The sequence below is a fragment of the Pseudopipra pipra genome, chromosome 21 (assembly GCF_036250125.1).
Source record: "Pseudopipra pipra isolate bDixPip1 chromosome 21, bDixPip1.hap1, whole genome shotgun sequence".
Taxonomy (NCBI): domain Eukaryota; kingdom Metazoa; phylum Chordata; class Aves; order Passeriformes; family Pipridae; genus Pseudopipra; species Pseudopipra pipra.
This window is the reverse complement of record NC_087569.1, coordinates 7527841-7549422: the sequence shown is the minus strand read 5'-3', so window position 1 is coordinate 7549422 and position 21582 is coordinate 7527841. Positions and strand designations below refer to the sequence as shown.

The 21582-nt window shown below is 41.8% G+C and overlaps 1 protein-coding gene across 1 annotated transcript; it reads left to right on the top strand.

The window, feature by feature from the left end:
• Positions 1 to 1778: 1778 nt before the first annotated feature.
• SLC6A4 (solute carrier family 6 member 4) lies at positions 1779 to 21238 on the top strand. The gene is made up of 14 exons (XM_064677505.1): positions 1779 to 2104; positions 8957 to 9564; positions 10303 to 10437; positions 11056 to 11275; positions 11659 to 11797; positions 12178 to 12312; positions 13832 to 13935; positions 14625 to 14752; positions 15073 to 15185; positions 15918 to 16049; positions 17093 to 17192; positions 17542 to 17642; positions 19001 to 19168; positions 19944 to 21238. The coding sequence occupies exons 2-14, from the start codon at positions 9102 to 9104 to the stop codon at positions 20016 to 20018; spliced, it is 2013 nt and encodes a 670-aa protein (XP_064533575.1). The 5' UTR covers positions 1779 to 2104; positions 8957 to 9101; the 3' UTR covers positions 20019 to 21238.
• Positions 21239 to 21582: the final 344 nt, after the last annotated feature.

Sequence of the window (21582 nt, the reverse complement as noted above, 5' to 3'; positions counted from 1 at the left end):
GAGATTCTGGAACTGACTCAGGAGCACCTGAAATGTTTTCATGTATGAGGTAAATAAGTGTCATAAAGTTGAAGGATTTGCCTGAAATCTCCTGTCTGTTATTTCTGTGATGCTCCAAAGGTTCCACATTGCTTGGCAAGAAATTAAAGGAAAAAAAAACCAACAACTGTGCTGCTGTAGAAAACATTAATGAAAAAAACCAACTGAACAAAAAGGCCAGGATAAGGCTTGAAAGGTGGTTTTGTGTTCTTAGCATGCTGGTTTTCACATTAGAGCTTTGTGTGCCCTACCAAAATAACTGAGCAGTGACACTGGTGCTGCTGAGAAAGATTGACTAAGATGAATTATATGCAATAGTGTTTTAGACTTCTTGAAAGAACCTACTCTAAGCAGAGACTGAGATGGAGAAAAACCTCAGACAAAGGTCATGATCCCTCTAAAACTAGAAGAAACTCCAAAGACATAATTAAGTAAAAGGCAGAAGGGCTCTAAGTAGAGAGAATTTATTTCTTGTAAGAGGGTAGAAAAAGTGAGTTTGGAAAATAATTCCAGCCTCCCAGCAGTAGCCAGCTGGAAATCTGTATGAAAGGGAAGGCACAGATTCCTTGTGCCATCCCTCATCCCACCTCACAAGAAAAAATCTGCTGTCCAGAGCAAGGGGTCTAATCCACACACAGATATTTATGCACTAAAACACTGTGCTTTGACCTCCATAAAGGTTTAGTGAGTGAGGCACAACAGATCCTGTCCTGGTAAACCCTTTGGAATGGGACAAAACGGGGAAGGCTGGGGATGCAAGGACAGTAACTTGTGGGGTTTTTCCTGTTTGTCAGGACCAAACCTGATTATCTTGGAAAGCAGGGTACAGGAGGGGAATTCAGCACGGCAGGGAGGAGTTAGATATTGCTATTTTCACTAAAAGATCAACGAATTTCTAAAACAGCTGAAGGCGAGAAGCTTCACTTGACAAAACAGTCGTAATCCACTGCCCGCAGGAGTCAATGGGAAAGCAAAACTGGTTTTAATCCCTCGTGTCTGTAACTGCAATGCCCGAGCTCTCCTTGAGATGGTGCAGGTGACTCGCCCTGACCGGCTGCTGCTCTGTCAGGGACCAGGGACAGCAAAGTGCTAATTACAGCCCTCGGCTCCTCAGTTTGCTGTTTATTTTCTTTTCAATTGTTTGGAACAAGTCTCTGAAAACCGGCAGCCGCTTCCAGCAAAGTGATGCTGCTCTAACAATCAGCTTTTCTTATTTGTCCCCATTCTGCTTTTCCACTTTTTTTCCCCTCCAAATCTGCCACCTCCACTGTGGCACTATTCTGTTGACCTGTGATTTATGACTTTTTATAAAAAAATTGCGAAGGGCAGGAATGAAGAAATCCTGGATGAAAAAAGTGGAGAAAAAGCATATCAGAGGTGGAGTGAGGTATTTGGAGTAGTAGTAGGAAGAAAAGAAATTACTTGTTGGGCTTACTGAGGCAGCAAAACCCTTGGGAAGAATTTGTGCTCCAAGCTTTAAAACAAAGCTAAACCTTATTTCTTTATTAAAACAATGCAAATATTCAGCAGTAGAAATTATTCTTTTCAAGCCCTTTTACTGTGATAATATCCCAGTCCTTCCTATGCTTCTGTAAGCTACAGACCCACCTGTAAACTTGTAATTTACTGACTCCCTCAAAACTTCCATCCTGTTTGTTGCCTCCATCCTCATCACCATCCTGTTATTTATAGCTGTAACAACATCCAACAAAACTGCCCCTTACCAGGAAAGCTTCCCTCCTTCTCCCTCTGCCTTCATTGGATCCTGCTCTGAACGGATCAGAGCAGGCAAATGTAGCCACCCACCTCTAGGAGGAAAACTGAGCTGCAGCCCTGGTGAAACATAAAGTTTATTTGGGTAAAGTGACGCAAAAATTCTTAAAGAGCTCTTTGGCAGCAGATTATCTGGAAATCAGACCATGTGAGGGGGGCTGGTGTACAAAAACCTCCCCAAGGTGCTGAGTTGCCCACAGGCTGAGTTCCCGAGGCTGAAGTAAATGTGGGTGAAGGTCCCTCGGGCTTGGATAACTCCAAGGGAAGCGCTTCAGACCGACCCCAAACACAGGTATTTTATAATTTTGTCTTTAACACGGTGATGTCTAAAGTACTTTAGGAAATTCAGACAGACTCTGAGACGGCTCCTCCTCAGAGCCGACCTCCTGCAGCAGCAGACACTGGAGTTTCATTAACTTTCCTTCCTCGTTGCCTCTTTCAACTTCAGTTATAAAATCTGAAACACTAATGACAGGCTGAAACCTGAACTGTAGATTTTGTTCCTTTTTAAGGCAACTCTCAGGTCTTTGATTAATTTTTAAAACATCAGGGAAATGTGCATCTAACAAAGCTTTGGAGGTAGAAAAAGATACGCTGATTTTTGGTGGAAGTTTGCTTTGATTTTTTAAAACTTTTAATGCTTTCTCTTGCTTTTCTGCTGTGACATGCTCTACTCTGTCATGTTCAGGCACTTGTCCAGCAGTTATGAATGTTGGGAGTCAAATGCCTGTAAGCAGAAAATGTTCCAACAATCTGAAATTAAGAGTTCTGGCAGTTCACATAACTGCATTACAAATGTAAAGCTATTCAAAATTTACAAAAAAAGAATTAAACTATAAGGAAAAATGAGGGAAAGCAGCAGAATCTGAAGGGGTCAGAAAAAGAAAAAAGTCAATGCAAGTTGTTATTTATTTTGAAAGGGTAAAGTGAGGTTTGTTAACCATATGAAGTTATATTTTAAAAGGTTCTGGCACAGTAAATTATCGAACTCAATGGGACAGATTTATTGTAAGTAATAAATCTGAGGAGCATGTCCTATGTATTTATAGTCAAACATGTTTACTGAGACTAACTGGCTTGCTGGGTTAGTTTGCTCAAAAATGTGGAAGTTTAAGTAAGGAACGTAATGTAACTGAATACAGGCAAGGACAACATGTTTTGACGTGTTAAGAAAGCCTGGGGGGGAAAGGATCATGCATGTAATGGATCTGGGTTCTTGGAAATGTTGTGGCATTTTTGCAGTGTGGGTTGTCAGTTGTCAGACTTTTACCAGGGTAGGGCTCAAACACTTGGGCTGCATCTTCTGGTGCTTTTGATGGCGAATTGACCATAATTTCCTTAGAGAGTTCTTTGCAAAGTTGTTGTATAGCAAGGGACAGCTGTGGGTCCATTTGTTAATTGTACAGGGTATGATGAATTTCAGACAGTCAAAGGAAGAAAAAATGCCCTAAGAATGGAATTTAATAACCCCTCATAATTATTCCCACACATGGAAAGAGCTTAAATACACTGCACATTTCCTGCTTTCCTCCATGGAAATACAAACTGCTGAGTTTTCACTGGTAACAGTATTAGAGCCTGAAACGTTGTTTCTGTGTCCTGGTCTCCTTTCTGCTGCTCAGGTTTGAGCTCTTTTCCCAGCCTGTGTGTTTGCAGCTCTGTTGATCTGTGTCTTGTAGAACTGTTACAACATAATTAGAACATAACGAAGCCCATCTGTGGGACAAGTGTTTCATAAAGAACTTAAGGAGAACTTGGAGCCTGAATAAAGGGCTGTAACTTGGAGATAGCCATTAACAAGCCACCTTCAAAGAAACATCATCTGTTACTCAGGAATGGTGCTGTATTTATTTGGTGATGTTTGCTGTGTTACCACTCGTCCTTCAAGCTTATATAAATAATTTGAGGAAGAATACAAAAGCAATATCTTCCCTCTAAGCTTATCTGTTTCCTTGCACTACACACAGACACTCTCAAGCCACAAAATGCATTTCCCCCTTCCTGTTCTTTAAATGACTGTCACCAATTTGGCAGCATTCCCACTAAAATACAATATCTGCCTTCTCAACAAATTTTTAAAGGTAAAAATCTCTCTTTCTTGCAGACTTTTTAATTTCAGACTGAAACATGGATAAAATTGCGACACAAAACTCACAGCACAGGTTTATATTTCCCCAATACTGTTGCTTTCAGAAGCACTGTTTTCCCATCTTACCTATATTTAGCCTTATCTGGGAATACAGGAGTTAACTGGAGAGAGCCCATTCCTTATGCCACTCTTTGGGAAACACTTTTGTTCACCCAGGAGGGCCATTGTCTCACCAGCACTACTTGCTGAGTACACTTGGACTCTGCTTTAGTGTGTGAGCAAGCCCTTGGAGACCTGCAAATATTCATATACAGGATCCATGATCACTGCAAATCTCCTGTGAAACATTCACATGTCAGTGCTGTGCCAAAGCACCCAATCCAGTAACATTTAAAATCACCAGCACTGGGATCAGACCTGTTACAACTCACTGCAACATAAATTTCAGTGGGTTTTGATCACTCTATCAAAACTCAGTTCAACTAGAGAAGAATATCTCAAAAAAAAACCCTGAACAAATCAATATTCAATTGTTGAGGGATGTTCTAGATATCAGCTGAAATCTGCTTTGTCCTAACACCCCAATTCTGTGGGTACCAATTATATATGAGTATCAGGCTTTGAAATCTGAAATGCAAACTGTCACACTTTCTGTCAGCTTGCCTAATGGAGATAGGATGGAAAAGGATATTCTAGGTATTAATTTTTTAATTAAATCAGTGTAACTGAACACACTCAAAATCAAAAGGCACTAATTTTTTTGCATGATGAACCTAAATATGACTCGTGTATGACATGAGTCCAGCACCTGGAAACACCCAGGTCTGTCGGAGGGTCACGGCTCATATTTTGGCTCAGAGGTGAGAATGGTGCCTCCAGGTAAACAGCACAGCCTTCTCCTGCATGGGATAAATGAGTTCTATCTCATTCGTAGTCATACAAACTTCTTGTTTGATATTCCAGATAAAAGTAATTTCCTTGGACTCTTTCCATTTATGTACAAGCCTGTGTGAACCGCAAGGTGTAACTGCAGTCAGGCCGATCTGGAACTTCAACCATCTGAAATACTTAGTGATAAAAGTGAGACTTAGGTCAAGTTAACAGTTTGATTCTGTTTGCCAGCACCCTGGGCTCACTCTTTGTCTTGAGGTTCCAAGTGCTTTAATTCCCTGCAAGTCCCTGCCTGCGAGCAGCCGGAGGGAGGGAATGTGGGACCGTGAGTTCTGCTGCAGGAATGCGGCTGTAACCCGGTCAGTGGCTGCTTCTCCACAAGCTTTGCTTTGTAAAATCAGCACGTGGAATAAGAACATAATTCACATGAAGTGAAATATATGCAAATCTACGAATTTTGCGGCTGCCATGACTTCTGCAGTCAGGCACAGGGGGCTGGACAAGCCCTGGGAGCTGCCCAGGCACTGCAGCCACACCTCAAACACAGAAACCTCCAGGTGACTCGAGGCTTTAAGATTTGCCTCCTTGAAGCATCTGCTGTTTGCTGTATCTCAACCTCATTGCTTTACTCTCCCAGACACACTAAAAGTCATTTTCTCCTCTAAAAAAAAAAAACCAGCCGGAGAATCACTTTGTTTTAAAGTGCTGGAAGGATTTGTTTACTCTGCGGCAGAGCACTAAAGGGATTCCCACACCTCCAGGAGAGGTCACTGCGTGCTCCAGAAATAAACAGGAGATGAGCCACCAGTTGTGCAAAAGGAAGCAGACCCCAGGCCAGGGATGCTCCTCGAGGATTGCTTTGCTAGAGGCAAAGGAGCCGAATTTGTGCATCAAGGCTTTTACATCATTTGTGTCACGCAGGGCTTTTACATCTACAGTGCTGGTTCAAGTATAGCTCTGTGTGGGAGATAAATAAATATAATTTAATTAATATTTGGCTGATGTGAACTGCGTTGGTGGCTCCAGCCAAGCATGTACAAACACATGTCTTCAATTATCCATCTGGGTGTTTTCAACAAACAAGCAAAGCAGGGAATAGTTCTGGTGGACACGCTACATGTTCCAGGGTCACTCCTCTTTAGTCACTCTTTGCACAGGGAGGGTGCCATTCCCAGCCTGGCACCTTCCACGTGCTCTTGAATGGCATGGAAATACTGAGGTGAAAACTGCCCTGCAGAATAATCTCTGGGCAGAGCTACTGAAGGGAGACAAAGCGCTCAGGGCCTCCCGAAGGGGCAAAGTCACGTCCACCAAACACAGATCAAACCGAAATGAAGGCACAGATATCTGTCCTCTTCCTCTTCTTGGCTTTGCTTTCTCTTCTGTAGCTAATTATGGGTGATAAGAAGCCAAGGTGCAGTTATGTAAGAGCAACCTTTGCAACAGCTCAGATTGAAAATAGGTAATAAACTGCCATTTCTGAGATGGTTCACTGTCATCAGTCAAGCACCTGAACTACTGAGAGATCAGCACAGAGAAATGGAGAAATGGGCAAAAATTTCCCTGGATGTCCTCCCTGCTGTCCTAGCATACTTCCTAACCCCAAGAGCTCCAGTTCTGCAGCTGTTCACTGTTTGTAGCTGTTACAGTTCCTTCAAGTATTTTTTTTCTTGAGTTGTAACAAAGCAGGGGAAAAAGTACATCCTCCTGCAGTTTTTTACAGCGTAATGAAACCTTCTGATTCTGTAACTGTTCTGTTTTCATGTGCCAACCATGCCCCCGTGAACACCACTGCATAGCCCTGGAGTCTGTCACTCCAGAGATTTCCCAGGATAACTGACAAGCTGTAGTTCTGTTTCAGAAAAAAAAATAGTTCCATCTCAAGCCCCTGAAAATTCACATGCCATTTTGCGTCTTTGAGGCTCAAACTACTGAAAATTCTACAAAAATATTTCAAATAATGTTCCATTTCTTTCCTGTGGTCTGCAGAAGACCAGAAGGAGCTTACATCTGGATAGACAATGATCCTGATTGTCACAGACCTTGTGACCAGAGGCCCTCCCCTCAGTGAAGAAAGCACAGAGAAATATCTTTGTGCAGAAACAAAGGGCTTTGCAAACACAGTAAGTGTTTAAACCTCAGGTATGGGAAAATCAGTCCCAAGAGATAATGCAGTTGAATCAACATCCTTTACTGCTTTCCCATTTATGGATCAGAGGTGTAAAGTCCAGAAGGGCTCAGGTTACTTTTCCATATTCCTACCTTATATTTCATATGCTCTATACAATTGGCTGTGGCCTTTCTGAGGAGTTCTGTGTTGACACCAGTGGTGGTAGGACTGTTGCCATCTACATAAGCTCTTTTGGGACATTTGGAAGGTTTTGGACTCCAAAGACATTCGGGTTTTCTGGTCCTGCAGGTAAAACAGAAACTCCTGTTCTTGATGTTTCAATCCTTGTGGATGATTAACTAATGGTAGCAAAGTACGTGCTCCTGTAAAAATTCAAATTAATGATGCATTGCTTGCATTATTTGCTCCTGTAAAAATTCAAATTAATGATGCATTGCTTGCATTATTTGCTCCTGTAAAAATTCAAATTAATGATGCATTGCTTGCATTATTTGGGTAAAGGCAGAAGGTAAGCCTGGAGAATTAGAGATTCCTGCAAGTTATAAACAACACCTTCAAGTGACTTTTATCTCGAGAACATCCTCCCGTTTGCTCTGCAGTTTGATAACTCTCCTTCTCTTTCTACTTGAACTGAGAAATGTTTAGAAGAGGTTTAACAAGTTGTCTTTGCAAAAGGCTCAAAGCTGGGAAAAACTTGAGTTTTAATAGCACTGGTAACAGCAAATTCTAGAAATAAGCAAGTAATATCCCTTCTCTGCTTTAGTTTTTCCTCCAGTTAAAAATGAAATAATGCTCATTGTTCTGCTAGGATGTGACAATAGTAGTTACTGTTGTAAATTGCTTTGAAAAGTTAAAAATAGATGTAATTGTAATAATTTAATCTGTGGTGGCATTTAATCTGTGGTGTAGATTGTGTGACTCTTTGCTGGCTATAAAGCAGGGTTACTACCCCGGGGAATTTACAGCACAGAGGATCAACTCCTGTGCCAGGGTTTTGTTGGGTAAAGGCAGTTGAGTATTTACATCATCTGAACAAATGAGCAGAAAACAAAGCATAACCTGCTGAATCACAACTCTTTTTCTGTTCTCTCTGTTCTGAAGGAAAAGTTATTTGTGTCACGTTTTTTCTTTATTTCAGGATGGTTTATTTCCCTTGGATTCTGTTTTTAGCACATATGAAGAGGGCAGGTAAAGCCAGGGATTCTCCCAGTGCCTGTTTTTTTGCCCACTACCCTTCCTGGGGCTGGAACCACAGTGTCAGCAGATCCAAACAGAAGGAAAGATGCTTTTATGTGCCCAAGGAGTCAAATAAAGCCAGGGACAAGTTTTATCTTTTAGACTCACGTGTTAGTTCTTAATCAAAAGAATAAAATTGAAGTTTATGATCTTTTCTTCTTGCTATTAGTGTTGACTGAGCCTCAAGTGTTAATTGATGCAAAACCAGTGAGATTTAAATACTTTCCTGAAGTTTCATTCAAGCCTTCTAGGTCTGCTGCTAAACATAGCAGACACTGTGGGATTCTCAAGAAAGGTAGTCATGAAATGTAATTTTTATAACCATGGTTATCTCATATTTCTTTAAATAATTCTTTCCCCTTCATACTGGGTGAATCTAGAAATTGCCACAGGATGAGTGGATCAGTCACAGCTTATGAAAATGAATGTCCAAGTCACACTAAACTCTGACCTCAGTTTGCAAACTGGGAGTCCCACAAGCTCCCTGGGTGTGAATCCAGTGCTCAGAGAACAGAAGACAGCAGGACTGTGGCTGCCTGTGAGGTGTCCAACAATGCCCAAAGTCCCGCACACCTGCCTGAGAGGGTGTAATGCAGGTACACCGACCTCTGCTGTGGAAGAGGATCTGTTTGCCTCCTTTCTCTGGACAAAATCCTGGATGGATTATCAGCTCTGTGATTCACATTGCATGCTGTGATGGCTAATTCCTTCCGACGGTATTTTAATCACAGAATCTGTCAGTTGTAACTTGAAAGTTACCAGAATCATGGATTTGTAACTCTCTTTTAATTTCTTAGATGGTGCCTGTGCCTTCAATCTGATGGATTTAAGTATGGAAGAGGAATTCTAAAAGTGGTGGGAATAAAAGTGTGGGAAGACAAGCCACGAGGGGACTCTGTGCTGCTGCCTGTCTGCAAGTGATCAGAACAAATCCCAGAAAAAATGGAAAAACAGGCAACAAGCAGTGAGACTGAGCCACTGACTTCCAAGAAAGATGTCTCAGACTGTAACAAAGGAGAAGACTGTAAAGAGAACAGACTTCTGGTCAGGAACCCTAAATCTGCCCTGCGGCTGGTGGAGGATGGCAATAAAGTCCATCCCAGCCAGGGGGATAAAGGGGAGGCCGCTCAGATCTCCAATGGTTATTCAGCAGTTCAGAGCTCGGCCCCCTGCAATGGGATGGGAGAGGTGGAGGATCCCCAGGGCACGGCCCCAGCAGCCACAACCACCACCACAACTACCACGTCCACCACCTGTGGAGCTGAAGGGCAGCAGCAGCTGATGGAGCTGGAAGACAGAGAGACCTGGAGCAAAAAAATTGACTTTCTCCTCTCTGTCATTGGATATGCAGTGGATCTGGGAAATGTGTGGAGATTTCCCTATATATGCTACCAAAACGGAGGAGGTCAGTGCCCAGCCCTGTTGGGTGTTTCTTAATGCTGAACTTCCTTGCTTTATAAATGGATGACTCAGTGGCTTTTAAATTATCATGTGTACCAAATAACCAGAGGGAAATGACTTACTTTTTAAGCAAACTTAAATATTGGGATAGGATAACATTAAGACGAAAGAAAAAACAGTCAGCAGGATTTAAATTATCAGTATACAATTAGAAGCTGAGAGCAAGCTATGTGCAGAATCACCCTCCAACAGGAAACACTCAATCCCTGTCCAAAGGAGTATTTTAAAGTCAGATAAACCAACATGTCAAAACCAACTCATGAGGAAGGCGAGGTCTTAGACTGGCACAAGAGACAAAATATAAATCTAAAATCTACTCAAGGAGATCTTGGAAAAGACTTTTGTCTCCTTGATGTAACAAAGGCATTTTACTGGCTAAATAAATTAATTTATCTGCAGCCCATTTCACAGCTGTAGCCACTGTAGCCAGTGGAGTCTTGGTGCATCCTACATGTACTCACTACAGAAATGTGAGAAATTTGGCCTGAGTGCTGCTTCTTGTTCACACAGCTAAGTAGTTACTCTCACAAGAAATCCCACAGTAATTCAGTGTGGTGCACTGGCTATAGAGGGGATATGCATTTTCCCTGTGAGATAAAAGGAACTCCTGTTTCTGGAGTGCTGGTACTGTTGGAAGAGAAGTCCTATGAAGAGTTACAATCATGTGCTTTCTCTCTTGCAGGAGCATTCCTCATTCCTTACACAATCATGGCCATCTTTGGAGGGATTCCCCTCTTCTATATGGAATTAGCACTAGGACAGTACCACAGGAATGGGTGTATTTCCATTTGGAGAAAAATATGTCCTATATTCAAAGGTAAAGAAGGGAAATGGAACTTTATGAATAACTGGAAAATTTTCCTACAAAGATGAAATTTCTGGGAAAAAAAGGAAAATCTCATAAAACTCTTAAGGCTTGTTCTAGACAAGATTTTGGTTTTACAAAGAAAGCTTTCCTAGAACTCTATGTACATCTGCACGTGTGTGTACTGTTGTACACACCTATAACATGCAACTCTCAAATTGATTAGAGGCCAGTCCACTTCTCTGACCCAAGCCTGAAAATATAAATAAAAGATAAGAAAAGGAGGTGTTCTATATGCTCATTTACTGTTGTTCCCAGTGTTATAGCTCTGGTCTTGTCTTTTTTGAGACTGCAAGATGTCTATTTCTAAATTCCAGAAATTTAGGAACAGACAAAAAAAATCTCTATAAGCATGTTCTGTCTTGTCTAATGATGTTTTAGTGGGATCAGATCCTGAGTGTTTCTGAAGTCACATGAAATTCCAGCATTGTAAACACCTGGGAGGGTATGGTTAAGTCCTGCAGAGCTGCCCTAGAAAGTCACTAATGGTAGTTGATGTGATAAACAATTCCTTTTATTTTTGGCCTAAACTTTACACTGACTGCATGTAATTATTTCCTGCCTCACTAGGAATTGGCTTTGCCATCTGTATAGTAGATCTTTACGTAGCCTCCTACTACAACACCATCATGGCTTGGGCCTTTTACTACCTCATATCCTCCTTCACGGCGGAGCTGCCGTGGACCAGCTGCACAAACCCCTGGAACACAGGCAACTGCACCAACTACTTCAGCAAGGACAACGTCAGCTGGTCCGTGCACTCCGTCTCTCCCGCAGAAGAATTTTATACGTAAGTGCATGTAAGTGAGGATGGTGATAGGAGACAGTCTGGTGGAGCAGGGAGCAAGCTCTTCCTTGGAGGAGAGCAGGGCTTAATGTTAATGGTGGCCTCTTCTGAACCATTAAAATCACTGAATATTTGTAGGTTACGTAAGCTTAGAGTGCATGGGGGTACTCAGCTGTCATCACTTGTTATCCCCGACGTACCATTAACATCAAACTTTCAGCTAAAACAAAATAAATCTGAGATTACATGACTCTGAAGGCTACTTATCAAGGCCTCAGGATTCCTTGTAATGCTCACACCACGGTATGGGACTGTTCAAAACAAACTTAGTGTAAGTATTTATTAAAAAAAAAATCTCTCTACTGTGTTTTTCTTTCCTCTTTCAGCCGCCAAGTTCTACAGGTGCACAGGTCTGAGGGGCTGGATGACCTGGGGGGCATCAGCTGGCAACTGACCCTCTGCTTGTTGTTAATCTTCACCATTGTGTACTTCAGCATCTGGAAAGGGGTCAAAACATCTGGCAAGGTGAATGCAAAAGCAGGATAAATCAACTTGGTACAGGACAGTCTAGAGGCAGTTCTAAATGAGCCAGTTAACTGTCAGGGAATTGTCTCAGTGTTCATGACAGGGATTATAGGCTGATTATTTGGGAATGCTGCAGAGTGATTGCTATTGTTATCCAAGTAATACATGACACCAGTAAGTTACACCCTTGTTCTCTGGGCAAGAACAGCCCTGCCAAGGAAAGTGGGTACAGATGTGCACACTGCCTGTCTGCAGACCTTCGGAACAGCTCACGTGAAGATGTTATAAATCCTAAGAGATATAATATAACTATCTCATTCTTATTACCCCTGTTAAATTTCTACCCGTGGCAAATGCTGTGTTACCATTTTCCCTCACAGGTGGTTTGGGTGACTGCCACGTTCCCTTACATCATCCTCTTTGTCCTGCTAGTGAGAGGTGCAACTCTGCCTGGGGCTTGGAGAGGTGTCCTCTACTACTTGAAACCCGACTGGCAGAAACTCCTGGCCACTGAGGTAAGAAACAGCATCAAAGGGCAGAGATTTGCTTTTAGCCTATCTGTGTATATCAGCACATACATACCTCAGTGTCCAAAAGAGCATGATTGAACAGGTGTCTCAGCACAGGCTTAAAAGCCTGACTCCATGCTCTTGTCTAAAGAGTCCTGCTATTCCTTCCATAATTATGAAGAACTTTAAAGATGAGAGTCCACCATCAGTGGCAGAATTCCCATACAGTGTGTGAATAGAATTAGCAATATGATTTGAAAGAAAACAAATGACTATTTTTTCATTAGAAAAATGGTGAACAGGCTGTGGAGGAGGAATAAATCAGACAGGCCTGCATACACCTCCAAAATCTGGAAGGAAAGGAGGAGTGAGGACAAGACTGAGTGAACCAACAAACCCCAGGCACTCCAGTATCTGATTCAGCCTTGAACTCTGTGGATGACAAATAGTCCATCAGGCCCAAGGCTGCACTTACTTCACTGCCTGTGAAAGTGTCTAGTGAGGAGGGTGATGGAAAAAACCCCAAAGCAATAAATACTACAAACACATAGATTAAAAATTTCTAATGTTTGCAAGTCTGGTGCTGCCCAGCTGATATGGAGAGTTTTGAATGAAGAGGAAATGAAAAGACACCAGTCTCTGATAAAGCAGCATCTCCAATAAGGACCCACATCTTCTGAAAAAGCAATAAAGGGCATTGATATTGTATTGGATGTATCTGGAGTGAGGACAGCAGATTGCAATCTGTGTGCTGGACGATGACAGAGCTCTGTCTGGGTGATACAGGATGGCCTCACACGATGGAAGAGAATATTAGAAATGAGTTGTAATGAACTCCATGTTTCAATCAAAAGAGGATAAATGAATGAGGACTTTCACCTTCAGAAAGAGAACTGATATTGTACTTTAGAACATTACTCATTAGGGCTGTGGCCACTTTTCAAGTACAACAGGCTTTTCATAACAAGATCATCACACTTGCATCTGTCACGGCTACAACAAAGCTGAATTGAGTCCTAAGGACCAGAACTGCACCCACACTGTCAAATGGATTTCCACAAATCTAGGAAAAATCTGGACAGTGTTCAGCTACTACTTAGCCTGGAGGACACAAAGCCAAACACGGGACTACTCCACAGCACACAGAGTCTGGAGGACTCCAGACTGCAAAATCATGGATAGAAAGTTCTCTATACAAAAGTGTGCAAAACTTGTGTTAAACTGATTACGAGGCAAATCACTGAATTAATCTAAAATGCTGCCAGAAGTGAAAATGCCACAACAGTGTAGAGATAAAAGAAGCACCCATAGGCACCAAAATTAGCGTAGATATTTACAGCTCTCACAGATCTATAATAATCATTCATATTTCAACATCTCTCCTAACAAAGTGTCAGTTAGACCAGGATTAGGACATAGGCAGAGCACTGAAAAATCCTTTTGGAGCCCTAAGTGATATTCTGAATATGTCAAACTCATTCAATCTGTTTCACGTCATTTTTTCTTTATTTTCAATATTTTTCAGGTTTGGGTGGATGCAGCAGCTCAGATTTTTTTCTCCCTGGGACCAGGTTTTGGGGTCCTATTGGCTTATGCCAGCTACAACAAATTCCATAACAACTGCTACCAGTGAGTTCTACCTTAATCTAAAAGTAAAATCGAGTTAAAAAATGTAACTGTGGGTATTGATGAAAAAGAAACACGGTGCTGGTGAAAGGCACTGAAATGTCAGACCTGTGTACATACAAATGAGACAGAAGTGTAACAACAGAAATCCTTATTGCAAGAACTTGCAATCTAAAGCATTTCTCCTCTGTTGTGCCCACCTTAAAGAGAAATCATTTTCACCAATTACAGCAGAGGTCTAAAGTGTAGAAAACTGTGGCAACAAAATGGACTAAACCCCTGCCAAACCATCACACTGTAATTATTTAATCTTAGGAAATGACTTCATGTTCTTGAGCTGAAAGGCAATTTATAGTTGTTTCCTTGTTAAATTGAAAAAATTCTATTTCTAACTTGTGAAATAAAATTCTCAATTCTTTAATATTCCTATAGTAATTCCTATTCCTTTAAAACAGCCAGCATTCAATCTAGTGTCTGACTAATGTTACAGCACCTGTTTGAATTTGAAGAAGGAAAAGTAGTCATGGGTTGTTTTGTTTTACTTTCTTTCAAACCTGCTGCTTGTTTTTTTCCCTGTATTCTCCTAGTTTTTCTAGGAGTCTGTCCAGACTGTTAACTCACCCCATCTGGTTGTAAATTACTCTTTGCAGCAGATGCACATTCCCTGATGTGAGTTAGGTCTTCTGTTGCAGAGATGCTCTGGTTACCAGCACCGTGAACTGCGTGACCAGTTTCGTGTCTGGATTTGTCATCTTCACCGTGCTGGGATACATGGCTGAGATGAGGAACGAGGATGTGTCAGAGGTTGCCAAAGACACCGGTAGGTTAATGCTCTTACCTCAAACTGCTTCTAAGAAAGGATATATTTGTGAGTTACCTTCTAGATCGAGAACAGCCCAAGTGATGAGAAATATTTAGTGTTGATTCAGGATACTGACTTTATGATATGGGCACTGTTACCCAGTAGAGCTAAAAAATTAGCCCATAAATACAGCACATACAAGTCATATTGCAGCTTCACACACGTGGTGGTAACAGCCTGTGGGGAGTTTTCCCCTGGGAGACAACATGTTTCAGTGACCCAGGCTGCCCTCCCTGCAGCAGCACTGGCTGACAATTATCCCAATTCTCTGCCACCAGGACCCAGCCTGCTCTTCATCACGTACGCCGAGGCCATTGCCAACATGCCAGCTTCCACCTTCTTCGCCATCATCTTCTTCCTGATGCTGCTCACGCTGGGATTAGACAGCACGGTGAGTAGTGGAGCTCCCAGACCCTCCATGTGTGGCCTCAGCCCCCCAGACAGCACAGAAACAGAACTGCAAACATTGCACTGTCACTGGGGGGTTTACAGCAGGATTGGTAACTCCAGGTGCAACTATTACACCAATTTTTGCCTAAATATAATTAAATGATTTGTCACTGTCATACTGTGACAACTCCTAACAGACCCAGAAACACAACCAAAGCACTTGATGCACAAACCCCTGGTTGAATGCGGCCTTCCAGGCTCCTTCTCGCTTGTAAACCTACAAAGCAATTATTAAATTCTGCAAGTTTTTCTCACAAATTGGATTTAAAAGGACTCTCAGTGGCACTGTGAGGAGGAGATACACTAAAAGCTTATGATGTGAGCCTGGTTTTACAGATGGAGAATTAGCTCCTTCCAGCAAGGCTGAGCTCAGCTGATTTAACGATCTTGGTTCTACTGAATCACCTCCCACTTGTCCCCACCCGAGTGCCTGTAACACAGAACTGCCTCTGGATGACAGTCCATTCCTGCAGATACTTGAAGACTAAATCCCCACCCTAAAGAGCTTTAAAGAGCTCTCTGAGGAGAGACCTGTCTAAACAGCAGCCACACCACCTCTATAGCAGAACAAAGCCCCAGTGTTTCTGTGCTGTAAAGCTCCTTTAAGTATCCAAACACTCTCAAGCAGGTAACACTGCCCTCTATTTTCCAGTGATTTTTCCATGCTTTCCAGTTTGCAGGACTAGAGGGAGTGATTACTGGAGTACTGGATGAATTCCCACATGTCTGGGGCAAACGCAGGGAATTGTTCGTCCTCGGCCTGATCGTTGTTTGCTTTTTGGGGTCACTGGCAACCCTGACATTTGTGAGTATTTCACCCACTCCCAGCCCTCCTCACTGGCAGTTTCCTGCAAAGGACATCTTGGAGAAGGTGGTATTTTTTCAAGAGAGTTTCAAGACATCAGATTAAATCTCCAGCCTGTGATCTTTATACATTAGAAATCTGTTACTTGTAATAAATGTGAACACTATTTCACTAGGAAATGTGTTGCAAAATGATCCTACTGCAACACATCATAAATGACACGGCTGCTCCAGCTGCTGCATCAGTCAGCAGACAGCCCTCCACATTTTGTGTGTGGTTTACTTCTTGTTCCCAGAAACTCCATGTTTGAAAATAACACGAATTGTTATAACTTCCCCAATGTTTAAAATGTATTTTGAATTACAAAAATTATCAAAAATGATCTGCTAGAAAATGCTGTAGTTGACTGTTGCAGTTCTCCAAAAACTTCTAGTAATGAATTTCCTGGATATCCCAGAAATCATTAGTCACACCAAAGAGTCCCTGTGGGGCTTGTGCATTTCATTCTCACAATAAGAATTTTTTGAATAATGAGTGTAATGACCATAAGGGAAAAAGAAAAAAATACTTGGCTTTCCTGTCATGTTTCACTCCACTTGCTCATTTATGTGCAACTTCCTTCTCATTTAAAGTGTTTGCTCTACAAGGATGATTAGTCCCTCTCCAAGGAGCCTCCTCCTTCATGATTCTAGACCCCAAATGGGAAGAAAGCAAAGCAACACTTTATTTATTTCCTGTTCAGTTGCTATAACTCATGTTGGAGAAAGATGCCATCATAGAAGGCAGGTAAAAGCCATCCTGCCAAGCACCACCAAACCCCATTTTGTTCAGTAAAATCCAGGCAGAACTGCCAGCAGGTTTTAGCTTTTCTGCATGGCAACCCCAGTGGTGAGGGATGTCCACAGAGAGCGAGCAGATCACCAAGGATTTCCCTGGCAGGAACTGCCACAAAGGGACAGAACTGAGTGAATTTCCCACCCGAGAATAAGCAGGATTTCCATCCCTGGATCCCTGGGACACTGACAATTCCATGTCCTTTCCAGGGGGGAGCGTATGTGGTAAAGCTGTTTGAGGAATACGCCACTGGTCCAGCTGTCCTGACCGTCGTGTTCCTGGAGGCAATTGCTGTGTCCTGGTTCTATGGTAGGTCTACAAACACTCCTGAGCTGCTGCAGAGCAGCATTTCCTCAGTTTCTGCAGACAAAGATCAATGATGTCTCCAGAAAAAGTTCACAAAACTTTTTACAAACTCACTGATTACTAAATCCGTGAGAATTAATATTGTTCTCTGAGAGAAGTACAGAGACAACTAAAAGTAACAGGAGATATAATTCAGACCAATGAAGGATTTAATATAATTAAGAGTTATAGGAACAAAACAGTCTTTGGTGCTGGATTTTGGATTTACTTGCTTGGCATAAAAAATGCTGAACATCTACTTAGGGAAAACTTAGATCTGCTGTCACCCCTCTCCTCCCACTTGTCTCCACAGGCATCACCCAGTTCTGCAACGACGTGAAGGAAATGCTGGGCTCTGCCCCAGGCTGGTACTGGCGAGTTTGCTGGGTCGCAATTAGTCCCCTCTTCCTTCTGGTGAGTTTTCTTTGGAGCTTTTTCTTTCCACTGAGCAAAGCAGTTCCTTAGACTCCTAAAAGCTAAATTCTGGAATTTTCTTGTGAAGTTCTTCAGTAATAATTTTCGTTGAACCAAAAAGGCTCAATTAATGACAAAGCCAACGCAATGCTGCAAGGTCTTGTTACTAAATCACGATTTTAAGGATTTCTGTAGGTGAGTCAGCTAAGTACATCTGGGTTCTGAATAACTTTCCTCCTTCCCTCTGCTGACCAAACTCACTTTGTTTTGTTGCTTTATGTTTATCTCAGCAAAATGAATAAGAGCTGATGAAACACACTGTCAGAGGAGGAAAACCAAGATCAGTAAATACACTGTCTCAGCAACCGCTGACCGACAACTTCAGAATATTCCACTCAAATTTTACGGCAGTTAATTACAACCTTTATAAATCTGTAATTCAGAATGGGAAATACTGCCCAAATATTTGACTTGGCAGTATTATTGATAACATTTGAACATAAAGTGTTCATTTCCTGATTCAAAATTAGTTCACGCTGTCTTTTATTCTGACTGGCCTTAGTGGGAGCAGAGCAGGTCAAGATGGAATTTATGAAGCACAGAATGTAGATTTAAGACCTGCAGAGTGAATTCAAAGCACTTGTAATGATCAAGGCATAATTAACAGACTTTCATTCTATTACTCCTAGAAAAAGAAGGGATGAAAAGGCTGTAAATAAAAATGTGACACCACAGTAATTTTTATAGAACTGTTCTCTTTGTGATCCTAAACCAGCAAAATAAACAGAGGCACAGAGCTCTGGGGACGTGGTTACCAGGCAGAGCTATCTGCATTCCCTGTGGGAACTAACCCAAAATAAGGAAAGCTCAGAAGGAATGATGTCATTTCTATATGGATATTTTCCTGGTAATCTTGAGCTTCTGATGATACTCCGGAAAAAACAAAGTCAGAGATCCTTCCAAAGATATTCACAAATATTATTCCTGTGATATTCAACTAAAAGTATTGGTTGCTTCATAGGACATTTCTCAGCCATGAATGATGTGCGCAGGAAAATGATGCAACAGCATTAACCAAGCTGACATTTCTTTCTTTTCCTATATTGACAGAGAGCAGTGCAGTGTGGAGAGAATCTGCTTTGGAAAGCATCACTTTGGTCTTTTGTTCCGTGGTTTGTTGTTGGGTTTTTGTTTCTTTTTAAAATCCATACTAACGTAATTCAGGATTTTTTCAGTGTCAACATGCATTGAGTCCTACTAATTTATTTATTTCAGTGCCAGGCAGGAACACAGAATTCCCCAGTGTGTGTGTGCCACCAAAATCCACTTATTCATACTTCATTCTTTCTCTTTGTCAGTTTGTCACTTGCAGCTTTCTGTCCAACCCTCCTGAGCTGAGGCTTTTTGAATATGATTATCCCTACTGGACCACAGTGGTGGGTTATTGCATAGGAACCTCCTCTGTCATCTTCATTCCAATCTACATGGTTTATCGGCTGATCATCACCCCAGGGACACTTAAGGAGGTATCCAGGATGCTCTGTCGCTTCTATTTGATGTTAGGAAGGAGGTGATTCCCATAAATATTATGAGTAGGTTTTTCTAGGGACTGATGACCTGGGATTTGGCTGTTCTGTTCCTGGCCAGCTGAATGCTAATTGACTTCTGCCCATTCTGAGGGATTCAAAAGTCTCCCCAGGTCTTACTGAGGCCACTGAGATATTCTTATAAATATTATATCATGTAATTTTTTTAAGCTCTGCTGAACTAGAGGCTCTTCCTAGAAATCACACCAGACACTGTCATGCAAAGAGGCAGTGAAAGGCTGGTTCCCTTGGGTATATCTGTAAGAAAGGCTTCTTTTTCTCTCCCATAAGATAAGATTTCTCTGCCATAAACCTGTGGCAGCCCGTGATGACAATTTTGGGATTTACTGTAAGTTCAAATAAATACCAGTTCATAAAGAATATGTTCAGTGGACTGAGGGTATCCAAGTAAACTGCAAAGTCCTAAAGCACCAATACAACAACTGCCAAGCTTTGATTTCAGTTATGTTACAAATAATTAAAAAAACCCCACTGTGTACTTTTATAGCACTTTACACCTTCATAGTGCTGAAATAACAGAGGCCTGAAGTAATAAGTGGTAGTAGTTCAAGAGTAGTTTAAGTAGTTAAGTAGTTAAGCAGTAGTTCAAGAGGTGTAACTCAAAGTCGTATTTTATTATAAATCTCTTTCTAAATGGCTGTCATGTATTACCTCTAAAATTAATCAATTTCTAACATTGATTGCTTTCCAACAGCGTATTCTGAAAAGCATCACTCCAGAAACAGCTACAGAAATTCCCTTTGGAGACATCCGCCTGAATGCAGTATAAACACCCTGGCTTTGGGGGGACAGAGGGTGACAAGATGTCACTTTCCCCACACTCCCCCCGCCGAAGAATCCCCTTTCCAGCTGAAACAGAGGAGTTTTCCATGGAGGCTGCAGCACTGACAACAGGCATTTGGGAACGTGATGCCTCCAGCACATTCACCCAAGCAGTTCAACGAAACCTCCTGTGCACTTCCAACCAGGCTGAACTGAGAACTGCCTCCCTCTGGAGCACGAGGACGCCTGTGTGCATGGGAACATCCCTGCTCCACGTGTGGGCAGCGGGGGCCTGCAGCAGCCCCTCCAGGATGGGTGGGATTAGGTGTGAACCCCAGTGTGTGGCAGTGCTCCCGTACCTTCCTCAGTGTGGTCGTTCGTCCTGGGCAATGTCGTATTCGCTTTAAGGTCCTAATTGCTTCAACTACATGGAAAAATGCACAACTACTTCTGATAGCCATACATCACTCGAGCAACACAGGGTTTTATAAACTAGGAATAAAAAAAAATAGTTGATCCCCGAGGTTTGTAGTGGAGGAGACAGAGGGAGAGGAAACAATCCTGAGCAGGACTACATACAGCTCTGCACACATCAGCACTGGCCTCCTTTTCATTTCCTGCATTTTGTAAGTGGTAACAACTTCTAGTGTTTCTTGCATCATAAATACTGCAAAAGCAATTTTTGTGATGTTTTAGGCTTCACTTTCCTTTAGACCGAGTGGTTGAAATACTGAGAAACTGATTTCATTTACTTATATCATTGCTTTTTTTCTTCCTTTTACATATCCACCTGAAAACATGTAAAATAACCAATATTTATCAGGTAGCTCAACAAGTAGCCATATATTAAATGTCAGTTTTGTACAAACCCCACTTATGTGGATACCAAATGGGCTGCACTGCAATTACAAATGTTTGAGGCAAAAATTTCCTTCTCTTCAGCTCACCTTCCACTCATCTATCACATGAATATATCCTACCCTCTGTTCTGAACAGTGAAAGGAAGTTATGAAACTGGTAAATTAGGACCATCTTTGCCTTTTAAAGAGAATTAAACTGGAGTTTTAGCTGTACAGAACCAAGTATTCCCTCCAACTTGTACATGATGCGCCTGTATTAATTTATGCAGCTGTTTAGTTACAAGTGTTGCAAGCTGATTGTAAGTCATCAGTATGTGCCTTGTACTGTAAACTGTTATTGTAATAAATTTAATATTCATAAACCATCTGTAGATGTCTCTTGTGCCTCTCTCTTATGGGAAGAACAAAGATAAAATCTCACTTGTAAGGAAAAGCAGAATATGTAGTTGTTTACAATATCAACAAGGCCTCTGACAAAAAGCAGAGGATTCCCTGCAGTGTTTGAACCCTGGCCCACAGCTGAACACTCTTTCATTCCATTCCAGCAGAAGAACCAATGCTCATTACATTTGTTTAGACAAAGGAGCAAAACCAAACTCCTCCACACTTGGAGCAAGTGCTCAGTTGCTTGATTAACTTACATATGAAGCTCATTCAAGTCTCTGTCAACTGGCAGGATTTGCATTTTATTTTACTCACATTTTGTTTCAT